The 12500-nt window shown below is 35.9% G+C and overlaps 1 protein-coding gene across 2 annotated transcripts in view; it reads right to left on the bottom strand.

The window, feature by feature from the left end:
• LOC142339534 (uncharacterized) overlaps nucleotides 1–7359 on the bottom strand; it is a 70739-nt gene extending 63380 nt beyond the window's left edge. Inside the window, exons 1-3 of one of the 2 annotated variants that reach the window (XM_075389640.1) lie at nucleotides 7066–7359; nucleotides 3017–4622; nucleotides 2368–2868 (exon numbers count right to left, since the gene is read on the bottom strand). In XM_075389640.1, coding sequence (XP_075245755.1) covers nucleotides 2368–2868; nucleotides 3017–4622; nucleotides 7066–7229 — 2271 coding nt within the window. In that variant the 5' untranslated portion in view covers nucleotides 7230–7359. The remainder of the gene's footprint in view (nucleotides 1–2367; nucleotides 2869–3016; nucleotides 4623–7065) is intronic. The other variant, XM_075389639.1, reaches the window with a different exon arrangement.
• Nucleotides 7360–12500: the final 5141 nt, after the last annotated feature.

The raw sequence follows: 12500 nt of genomic DNA, 5'->3' as shown, positions 1-12500 counted from the left end.
TAATTCGAGGCCAATTGGAGATGTAGTACACTTTTTAGGATTTGGGGTTGCGGTGTTGATTTTTCTCAAACCATAATTCACCATATCGATCTATTGCGGTCAAGTGAGATGCAGTATTTATTGTACTATGAGTAAGTATGTATTAGATCCAAAGATTACATTTACTCCTTTTTGTTTGATCAGTAAACATCAACTTGAATGGTCTTTTACACTCTCTCTCAACACATCTACTTCTTTTAACAATCACTGCGATATCATTTCTCTAAAGGCATGAACTTTGAGAAATTTAAGTCTATTTTGTTTTGTTTTGTAGGCTTTAATTGAGTCTTCAAACAAATTCTATGCAATAGCTGGCATTAAAAATTTGCCTATTTCAAGTATTAAGATTTACTCATAACAGATATTCCCACTCAAAATTTGGACTTGGAATATTTTATCCTTATGATTGACCCTGTTTTGTATTGCTTCATCTTATTGATAATTTCGATTCTCTCCATTTTAAGATTACGAAAGCTCTAGAAAAAGATGATTTTTCACAGCGCAGGCTTCAGGTAGGAACCCCGTGACGCAAATTGAATAATGAGTATCGTTTGCATTGTTTCCAAAGACTATAACGGCTTTCATCTTCGAAAACAAAAACAACTTTTGAAATATCACAGAAACTAGTTCTCCCAATAATTGCGTATTGAGTTGTGATCCAATAACGGCCTAGTGTAAAAGCGAAAACAATGTTTCACTTCAGTTTCTTCTGGATTTCATTTTCGTCTATGCTTTAAAATCACTCTTTTGCTCTGTTTAACATTGTTAAAACATCCAGCACATTTGCTTTTTTATAGAGAAGCCAATGTACCGCCAAACTTCACCACGAAAGCATCAGGTTTCAATGATCTTAACATCTTTGCTCCTAACATGCGCAAAAAATAAAAACGTAATATTTTATATTGCATTTATTGCCTTTTCTATACCTGTTGATTGTAACCAATAGTTGGAAAGCAAATACTTTTCCAAATTCTTGGAAAAATTCAAGAACTCGCAAATAGGTTTTTAAAAACACAATTCTTAGTTTTTAGTTTTTACAGAGCTCGATGAACTGACATCACGTTTGTTCATAAAGTAAATATGCTCATGATTAGCTCCGAAACATTGCAATCTAATTAACTACTCAAAATCCAAGTTTCAATTAACGTGTTCATGACTTAGGAGTTTAAATTCATGGTAAAAGCCAATTCCACAGTGCGTTTGGGCTTCAGATGTTCCCACTTTTTTTACGAAAAAGTTTTTTCTCTTGGCTTTGCTCAAATATTTCTTGAGCTATGTCGATTGTATATGTAGTACTGAAGAACATAGCCGGCAGATTGCCGGAAAATAGCCGCGATAGACGCTTGTGACCTTCCATGAATTGAAGCAACTAAAGAAAAAAGATAGACAGATTGACCACCAGTCCTTTAATAGACCACCAGACTTTTTGGGTTAGAATCGGACTGTCAATTTTATGACACATAGCTCTATAAAGAAAAAGCCCTAAAAAAACTTTTTTAAAATTGATATTCAAAACCAAAAACTCAAGACTAATAGTCAAGAATTAGGGCATATAGTTTGGCACTAAGGGCATATAAGTACAATTCAAAGAACTTTCATTGACTAAACAAAAAACTAGAAAGCGAAACTGCGAATTAAAAATGACGTAGAACGGACTATGAGTGAATTGGAAAACCCCTTTTCTAAAAAATCAGATTAAAAAAAAACAAAACCAATTTCAAAATGCCGCATGTGAACAAAAAACCACTAGCGAGTAATGGAAATTTGTTTCAAACAAAAAACTAGAATGAACTATGGATGGGTTGAGAAAACTATTTTAAAAAAATCCAATACAAAAAACCCAGTAAAACAGTAAACATCAAACTGAAATTACCGCATGTGAAAAAAAACCACTATCGAGAAAGCGAATTTTTGTTCAAACACCGTTTTCTCACTTCAAAATTAGAGCAAAAAAAATTTCACGCCGCAAAAACCACTCGCTTTTTCGCTCCATTTCCTGTTTCGGCGTGAGCAAAATCACTACTCCAATTTGACTTCAAAAATCATGAAGATGTGTGAACACATCTTAGAAACAAAGACAGCGCGCCCCAATACAATTTAAATTCTTTGAATTGTAAAAATCCACGATGTCCCCAATAATAGCCGCTATCGCTTCGCGGCTATTATAAAAGACAGCCTGCCATGTTCTCCGGTTTCATACGAATTTTGAAACAATATCTGACCAGAATGGCACCCAATAATCGGAGCATTCCAATTATGCTTAACACAAAAAATGAAACTAAGTTGCGAGCGTACTTAAAAAAGCTTTAGTTCCTGGCTATGACTTACGGCTGGCAGTTGTGGTGGTTGGGAGATGAGCGGGGAATCGAAATTCTCGGCAGCCTGGCCACTTTCAAGGCTCTGAGAATTTCCAGCATCGGTCACTACAGTGGCACCATTGACCGCATAATCGTGATTAAATGAATTAATTCTGTCCGTTATCTCATTCGTAGCCTCTGATTCCAAATCCAACACACTATGGACTTGTTCTGTCAACTCCAGTTCAGTTGCAGGAATTGAAGCAGAATCAACCGGCAGAGAAGTGAGCGATACAACCACATTTGAAGCAGTTTCATCTCCGTTTAGCATACTGACAAAAGGCACATTAGATCTATCAAGGTCATTGTTCTGTTGTTGATCATCGGTACTGTCAGCCAATCGCTGTAAATCCGCATCTTGTGCCAGCTGTTCTTTGTCTTTGTCTGTAAACCGTACAGTTGCCTTGTCAGTTATCAATTTGTGGACTAAGGGGTGGTTCTCGTCCACTCCGGGTAAAACTATCACGTGAACCTGAAAAAATGTAAAATTTTTAAATCGCTAGGTGAATGAGGGTGGACAGGGAAGTGGTGGTGGTGGTGGGGGGGGGGGGGGGTAGGGGGGGGGGGGTAATTGACATATTTTCTTGCAGTGTCAATGAAAATGTTTCTAAACAACTAACTTCTCTCTCCAGTCCATTGCGATCATATTTGACTCCAATTTGACTGATGAGGTTTTCAGCAGACAGAATGTCCATGAATCTCTTCCTCGATTTTCGATCCCACATAGGATTAGTCAATCCAATCGTCTTCTCAACCTCCCCCACAACACCTGCTAAACTGTTAATCTCCATAACCGACAATTTTGCCAAATGTTTCAACACAACCGCACGTCTTAGCTTTTGCAAATCTGTTCTGAAGAATTTATGCTTGAATGTGAAATCTTCAGGAGTTAGTTCGATTCCGAATTCTGTCAAATCGTGCGTTATGTAATCTTTCCATAACGCAGCTCCCACTTTTTTACCACTAGAAGAGCTTTTTTGAGACGATGGTTGCTTCTTCATACTGGAATCTGGAGCAGTCACCGTTTCTGGCACGGTTTCAAACTCCGACTGCGGATGCTGTTGTTTTGATTCGCGATTGTCACTCACAACTGAGATCAATGATGAACTTGGTTCGTTCGAATTGTCATCGATAGCCACGCTTCTCACCTTTGTGAATGTTTTACAGTACTCGACCGTACTCACGTTAATCTGATCTTTGTAAGCTTGGCTAAAATGTTTATCAACACCTCGTGCAACGTAATACATGCACCCAGTATATGCGGATATGTTGTTTAATGTGACGTCCGATTGCGATAAGAGATCCCGATACATACTACCCATAGTCTGGTCGGGTTCTATTAAGTCAGGGGCAACTACTGGCGCAGATTTGTCAGATATCGGGTTGGACCATTTGAACTTTGGCTTTGGGTGACATCTTTGCAGTTGAGGAACAAATTTTTCCTCACCGAATTTATTGAGCGTCTTTCCCGACCTTATATACACACATTTAATGTAGCCATGAGCTTTCATGTATTCCACATTCTTCTTCAGATCATTCATGTCATTGTTAAAGTAAGGCATTAGAAACTTTCTAGGGAAAGAAGTTTTGTCTGGGAAATTTTTTCTGTAGTCTATCATGGCCTGATCAAACGCAATAACTGGAGCTGGTAATTTCTCTTCAATGTCCTCATTAAAATTGGTTCGATCTGCAAATCGCGACAATTTCACCAAAACTACATTGTCCGATTTATTTTTAATGCACCAATTTTCTTTACAAATTAGGCCATTTTTGTATGCTTGTGACACTAAAGCGTATACATCTAGACCAGAAGCCCAATCTTCGCGTAATTCTGACAAAAACGCTCCACGCTCTCTGCATTTAGCTAGATATTCTAGAATCATGAACATGCTGAAGGTCTCAACCTGTTCCTCGACTGCTACGTCTGGTGGTAACAACATCCGGACTCGGTCGCTATAATTGGCTACAACAGTCAGTCTGTCTGGGTCGTATTCCAGTAGGTCCTCTGCATCTGTATCGTCCATTTCTACACGATTCAGTCGATCTGGACAAAAGCCGAAATCAGCGACAGCTGGGTTAATGTAAAGAGGGGGGATTGGATTCTTGCATGAAAACTGGACAGAGGCGTTTGGGGCGTAATGGCGCTCTGCAGCTCCATATAACTTGAGAGGATCACTAACTGGAGGCAGAATAGATAGTTTTCGGGGATGGTCCAAATAGAAGCACCTAAAAAGAGGTTGATTACCCAGAAATATACAAAACATACCCGGCAGATTGCCGGAAAATAGCCGCCGTTGATTCCAATGAGCATGTTTGACATAACAGAAGATATTGAAAAAAAAAAGATTTTTGTACAAAAACATTTTTTAAGTCCGATTTATTTTGATGGCATTTCGTAGTTGAACATACTTCTGTCTCATAGAGAGAGGCTACAGGGGCTACTATCAATAACAATAAGCATTAGAGATGGTAAATAAGACTTATAGGAACGACATTCAAATAGCGGGCATCTAAAATTGGGCTTTATGGGTTTATCCCGTTTCTATTTCTGACATCCCTTTTTGTACTAACTCTGTTCATTTTGAATTGCTTTGCTGAGCAACTGATGTTCAAAATCACTTTTAGCAGAATGAGAGAAGAGCGAAACTAGCCTAGAGAAGTCAAAAAGATTTCACGCAAAATGTTGAAAAGGCGACAAAATGAGGTAAAGCGAAACATTTTTTATTCGACGAAGTAAAAAACATAGCAGGACAAGTCCTAACGTACAATTCAAAGAAATTTCATTGACTAAACAGAAAAACTAGACCTAGAATGGACTATGAGTGAATTCAGAAAACCATTTTAAAAAAAATGAGAACAAATAAGAAAAAAACAATATCAATATCAAAATGCCGCATGTGAGCAAAAAAACTCCTAGCGAGAAATGAAATTTTAATTCAAACAAAAAACTAGGCCTAGAATGAGCTGTGAAGGGATTGGAAAACCACTTAGAAAAAAAATCCGATCCAATCAATCGAAAAAACAGTAAAAATCAGAGTGAAATTGCCGCATGTGAACAAAAAAAACCAATACCGAGAAACCGAATTTTTGTTCAAACACCGTTTCCTCACTCTACTTTAAAACTAGAGCGAAAAAAATTCACGCCGCAAAACCACTCGCTTTTTCGCTCCATTTCCTGTTTCGGCGTGACCAAAATCACTACTCCAATTTGACTTCAAAAATCATGAAAATATGTGAACAGATCGTAAAAAAAAACATAGCCGGAAAAATTCCGGAAACGACTCGAAGTGAACATCCATTTAAACGCCATCCAACTACTCATCAAACAAAACGTTCCTTCACTAATTTATGATTACCTTGAAACAAAACCATGAAACAAAAAAGCAAAGACAATAAAATCAAATCTAAAATATGATAAAAAACCAAATTTTGTTATAAATTGAGCTCCCGAAAAAACTATCTCTGCAAAATAACTTCATCAAAACAACTAGTTTTTAAAAAAACCACTTATGTGAATTTTGAAAAAATGCTTTAGGCTAAAATATGAAAAGAAGGCTCTTAAAAACAACTTTTACTGAAAAACTGAAAAAAAATATCAAATTTTTTTCAAGTTTCAAAAGCATATAAATCCAAAGCAAAATTCCCATCAGCCAATAGGGTATCCAGTTGCTCGCAAAACAATAGGCAAGTCATAATAGGCTAAGAAAATTAGCTAAAAACAGAAAAAACGAAAAACTGCAAAAAATTAAGAAAAATAGTTCCAAATAGTTCAACAAAAAAAGATTTTTACCCACAAAATTGTAGCCAATTGTTACCATAAATTTGCTCAATTAGAAGGGGTTTCTTCAATACCCATTTGAGCCAGTAAAACAAAATAATCGTCAAAAAACGCAAAAATTAGCCCGAAAATCAAAATACATTAAAATACATTAAAAACCTCCGAATTATCATAAAATTCACATGAATTTCCAAAAGCCTTCAAAGCACTACCGAAACCAGCCTAAAATTAAAACAAAATCATAACCAAACCTCTTAACCAAAATAAATGAAAAAAAAACTGCTTTAAAATGCCGCACATGAACAAAAAAAATTCGCTCGCTTAGAGAAAACTTTTTCACACATCAATTTCTCGCTCTCTCTCCTAAACAGCGGCATGAACAAAATCCACTCTCTTTTCGCTCCACTCTTCACTTTTGTTCAGCGCCAAAATCACTCCAAATTTTTTCACGCGTTTCATTTCCCTCTTCAAAAATCACTCCAATAAAATTGATTAAAAAACAAGGACTTCTCCAATACTCCTCTTCGAGTCGTAAAAAAGACAGCGCCCCAATACAATTCAAATTCTTTGAATTGTAAAAAAATAGGAGCGCTATAATAGCCGGCTGAGAAGATGAGGGCGGCTATTAACAAGACATTTGTTGGACAGTGCTTAGTTGCTGCTACCATTAAACCGTGTCAATTGCCCCAGCAGACAGAAACTCAGGTTATCCAGGTAGCAGCTAAGAAACTTCACACTCAGCAATTGATAAACAGCTGGATCTCTCTCAGCATAACATAAGTCATTCTAGTACGGTCATAGCACCAACAGCTCAAACTTTCTAGCTTGGGTTTCTTTTATCCACTTTTTTCTTACCACTTAATAGTAATGGCGTAATTTAAGTGGCCTGACCTGTATCCAGGTGTATGTAACAAGTGGCTGATAATGCGCAGCTTCTGGCAGTAGGACAGCTGTCTGTTGAGAGTCCTTCCCACTTCGTACCACAGTTTGGTGAGAGTAATGCCAGTTGTGCCCTCCAGGGCGACCTGGTCTACTGCTGTCACGACCACTTCCATTATCCAATCTTTACTACCGCATATTTATGTTGTAAGTGCATATACCACAGATCGTCTGAAAAGAGATTTTCACCAATTCTTCCCACATCCAAGTCAAAGATTACACAAAGCAGGTTTAAATTCACCTCAACAGTCTCAATTTTTAGTTTCAGCATTTTTTATTTTAATTTTTGGCATTAAACAAACTGAAAACTTTTTGAAAGACAAAACAACAGCGTTCAACATGAATAGAGTTCAACACAGTGCTGCTTATTTTGCGTCAGGTAAAATATCATCGGCAATTCAATTCCACATCAAGTTGAGAGATCTTAGTTGGAAGTCAAATTAATGGAAAATTCCGCAAAACTCGAGCTTGCAAACTTGTCAAACCTTGATCTCGATGTCCTTCACCTGTACAACAGAAATTAAAAATCAGCAAAATTGCCATGATGCGCCTATTGCCACAAAAAACTTTAAAATGAAAAGAAGCGCCTTTTCCTTTCAATTGAATGAAAATGCGCGAGAGAGAACTCAATTACAAAACTAAGATGTCTTAATTACGATTTTTTCAAAATTACGGCTATTTTAACCTGATCTTTCACTTATAACCAGTCAATCAACCGATGGGCAGCAACGCCGACTAATCGAAAATCATAAAACAGTACCAAGAAAACAAAAACCTAAAGCAGCTCACATCGGCCGAATAACAAAACGTTGAACAAAAACAGATGAAAAATTGTACTTGCCCTCGACACAGTCGGTCTTCCCACTATTCTCTGTCGCAAAAAGTTACTGAGACTAACTGAGTCAAAATTATTATTGATGGAAAAGATTATTCAATCAATATTATTGTAAAATAAGACATGACATGTTCAATAAGAATAAGAAAATGGAACGCAAATAGCACAGATTAAAATAACCATTTAGCTATTGTGAAGAAATAGATTTCATCATGAAAAATTTACTCATCATTGATGCAAAGTTAAATTAACAAAAAAAATGGGAATGATGAAATTGCTTTAAAAGGTCCCAAATTAAACATACAAATCTATGAGAAAACATGGTTGAATTAGGCCTTTATTTCTGAAATAATTTTGTCAACAGCTTTGAAAGATTTTGGGCAAAATTATGTTTAAAATGATGACAATATCAAAACTATAGGCAAAAAATTGAACCTGGATAACTCCATTTTTACCTACAATGCGAACCACTAAAATGACTATTATATTCACAAAATTACTTAATTTAAAGAACCAATTTATTGGAGAACATGTTTAATATTTAACCATCTGGTTATATTGCCTATATTTACATGTTTGCGATCCCCCCCCAAAAAAAAATGATTCCATTGTCCAAAATGATAAAACAAGAAAATATCACGTTACTAGAAAGACCCATACCACTCAAGTTATCCCGTTTTCCTAAACCTAGGAACAATACAGATATAATTAAAAATTAAAAAAAAACGAAGAGCACTTTAGATGAATTAATTCTGACCACTTGACTTTAGATGATTTAATTCTGAATGAGAGCCATTTAGTTGACGCAAAATCACAGTCATAGTCAATCAAGAAGTCAAATCGGCCATTAAAAAAAACGAAAAATCACACTAAAATGAAGAAGGCCAGTAGAACTAGAATTACTAACACTATTTTAAATATCAAAACATTAACTTACTGTTCTCCGCAATGTTGCTGGTGGCCATCGAAAGACCAAAAGCATTTTTTATGCAGGTTGCTGTCAATATAAACACAGCCAGCAAAATTCCGAAAAATATTTGCCGTTCACGCGCTTGACGTACATCGGGGATTGGCACAGAAAAGGAAAAAAACAGGATAATTAAGTGTCAAAAAAAGATAAACAGATGTGCAGTCAGCTACATTCTAAAAATATACTTAATTCAGCTTCTAAACAGAAAGCTATTAATCTTAATACCAATCTCAGCAAGCAATCGTTCTTAGCATTGACCGTATTCACATTGCGTAATTCAAAGATTGACCGTATTCATTGCGCAACTCAAAGCGTGAAAGAAATCAAAATCCATTCAGTTGAAACAGCGAGTGTGAGTCACAAGTCAAGCGACGAAAAACATAGCAGGACAAGTCATGACACAATTCAAAGAACTTTTTTCGTCCAAAAATACTAGAAAGGACAGCATTCAAAATGTATACTTTGTCGTGTTGAGTACCATGCTTTTCAATCAAAACTGTCACAGCGCAAAGAAAAGGTAACTGGAAAACAAAAACAAAATCTGCTGGATATGACCGAAGCACTTACAGGCAGGAGACAAAAACGAAAGACAACACTAAAATTCGCACCATCTTCATGCCATTGTCAACAAAATTCCAAAAACTTGAAAATATTGTATATTTGCCTAAATTATTCGTACTCATGCCATCAAAGTCAAATCATGGTCACTAAAAAGGCAGAATAACTAATTTAGAAAGCAGCAGAAACCTTTTTCCGCCCTTTTCAAAGATACAAATAGAGGCAACAACAAACTTAAACTTTTTTTTAAGCCGACGACCTCACTAAAAGATTGTTCAGATCGAGTCCACCCAATAACACAAACACAAGCTTGCAAATATCTACTTTGTCCCCTAAGATTGAAAAAGTTGAAGAACAATAAATTTTTTAAAGAAACTTGCAAAAAAAGACAAATTTTAATTAAAAATTGTTTAAATTCCTCACAACCACATCTTCAAAACTATTTTTCTATCACCAGAAATTATCAAATACCGTATTTTGAAGTCCTTAAGAAGATTTACTGGACCTTAAAGATAGAAGAACTCAAATTGTGAAAACTTTCATGAAAATTTGCTAAAATTCTTCAAATTAATATCTTGAAACCTATTTCGTTGTTAGTAACAACTATCCAAACTGTCATTTTGAAGCCCTAAAATTGAGCCATTGCCTTAAAAAGATCGAAAAACTCATGAACGACAAAAATTTTCAAAGTTCGAAAAAAATTGAGAAAATAAATACAACTTTGTTATCAAATTTCCAATGCCAAAACACCAAAAAAAGTTATGAAGTGCATTTCTAGCATGCAGAAGACTTCTAACAGATTTTTAAAATATCAATTGAAGTCCTGTTTAAGACAAATCACAGAAACGGACAAAAAACAAAAATCAGCACGATTTTGTGGTATAAAACTTCAAATGACCTTTTCACCTTGAATTTAGTTCCAAACAACTTCAGTACATTTACAACTTCAGTACATAAACGACTATTAAAGCCAGCTGATGGCCTCTGTTGAAACTTAATGCAGAACGAGCTTTACCTATTTATCGCAATCTGAAAACTAAAAGCGAAACTTATCAGAAAAATGAGTCAAAGCATATAAACAAAAAGCAAGACTAGTAGACCAAGGTAACACTGCCAGACAAACAGATAAAAGTGGTTTCTTAAAGTGAGAGAAAATAAAAGCATTGAATAAAAGCATTCAGGATAGACGCGTTGAAAGCCTAGCTGTTGAAATCTAAGACCCGCTAGAGCGCCTGGCGTCAGAATTTTCAGCCCAAAAACAGTAATATCAAAATAACCTTGCTCAAAAATGCATAGACAAAACAACCTTGTTCAAAAATTTTAATCTACGTGAGCTCAGAAATTTTGACTGTGACAAATTTGGCGAATTGAGGCTTTAAATTGGAGGACAAAAAGCGTAACACTAGAACCATTTAACATTATACCCTAAAGAACTTTGATAATTTAATGCAGTTTTCAAACATTTGGCCTTAGCACCCGAGTTTTATTGGTTTATCCCGTTTCTATTAATTTCAATTTTTGTCCTTTAACGTATTCGCGTAAATGCGTTTAATCAAATCTTAATTCATTTCAATTGAAATAAAGAGTGAGGTAAGTCAGAAGTAAAGGTGAAGGTTAGGCGGCTACTATTACCAAACTACGGCGGCTATTACCAAACTTTTCCCAACTAGGGCAGCAAAAGTAATTACAACATAGCTAACGTCGCAAAAATTTCTCTCGAACCAGTGCGACCCCGAACATGTTGCAGCCTGCTTCACTCGGGGGGGGGGGGTATATTTAGTATGGAGGGCTTCAAATGACAGAGGTTATCATACACTATTATAAACACTGAATTAAAATGAAAATGACAGCAATTTTAGCGCTTTTCATTTGACTTTTAGTAGTGAACTGCCGTCAATTTGAGTTCAGCTGCTTAAAATGTTGAATGAGAGAGAAATTTAGATCGCTGAAAACGCAAAAAGTCAAGACGAGAAAGTCACTCGAAAAGTCAAAACAGCCAAGCAAAAATATTGCATAAAAAAGACCAACACGTTTACAATAATTTCTAACTTTGTTTGAGAGCAATCAAACAAATCGACTAACGTCAGAAAAATTGATCTCAAATGACAAGCGGTGCAATTTAATTCAGGGGCTGTAGCCTTGATAGTTTTCTACGGGTGCAAAAACATCAGCCTACGCTAGGATTCGAACCCCGGCCTCCTGAGTCCGTTTCCGTCACCTCGACGGAGGTATTACCCAGTCGTCTATCATGGATTTGACATCGAGTCTCTAACAGTCGGTTTTGTTTGACATCGAGTCTCTAACAAACATTATTTCGGAGTTAGAATAATTGAAAACACTCAAAAATAAAGAAGTGCGTGAAAAGGTCACTTGAGAAGTCAAGATTATTCTAAAACAAAAGCGCAGAACGGTCAAGCGAAAAAATTGCATTAATAGGACACATACGTTTACAATAATTGCTTCTCATTCAAGAGCAATTAATTTAAAAAAAACATACCCGTCAGATTGCCGGAAAATAGCCGCCGTTGATTCTCATAACCAAGATTGGGATTGAAAGAGAATACCCCAATGAAAAAAATTTTTGTATACAAACAATTTTAAAGTGCAAACTATTTTGATGCAATTCTGGAGCTGAACATACTCCTATTTCGTAGTGAGGCAACACAAGAGCTAGTATCAATACCAATAAGAATTAGAAATGTTAACTAAGAACAAGTTCGAGTAGCGCGCATCTAAAATTGGGCTTTCTGAGTTTATCCCGTTTCTATTTTCGTTTTTTTTGGTACTGACTCCATTCATTTTGAATTGCTTTGATGAGCACATACTGTCTAAATTTTTTATAGCAGAATGAGAGAAGAGTAAAACTAGCCTAGAGAAGTCAACAAAATTTCACGCAAATGTTGAAAAAGCTGTGAACTAAGGCGAAAAAAATTTAGTACGACGAAGTAAAAAATATAGCAGGTAAACTATTAAACAGACATCTTTAATTTTTCCTTTTCAATTAACAACTGATGCTTCAATTTT

This window comes from Convolutriloba macropyga, chromosome 5 (assembly GCF_964194025.1).
Source record: "Convolutriloba macropyga chromosome 5, txConMacr16.3, whole genome shotgun sequence".
In the NCBI taxonomy this organism is placed as follows: Eukaryota; Metazoa; Xenacoelomorpha; order Acoela; family Convolutidae; genus Convolutriloba; species Convolutriloba macropyga.
This window is presented reverse-complemented; position numbering and strand designations above follow the sequence as displayed.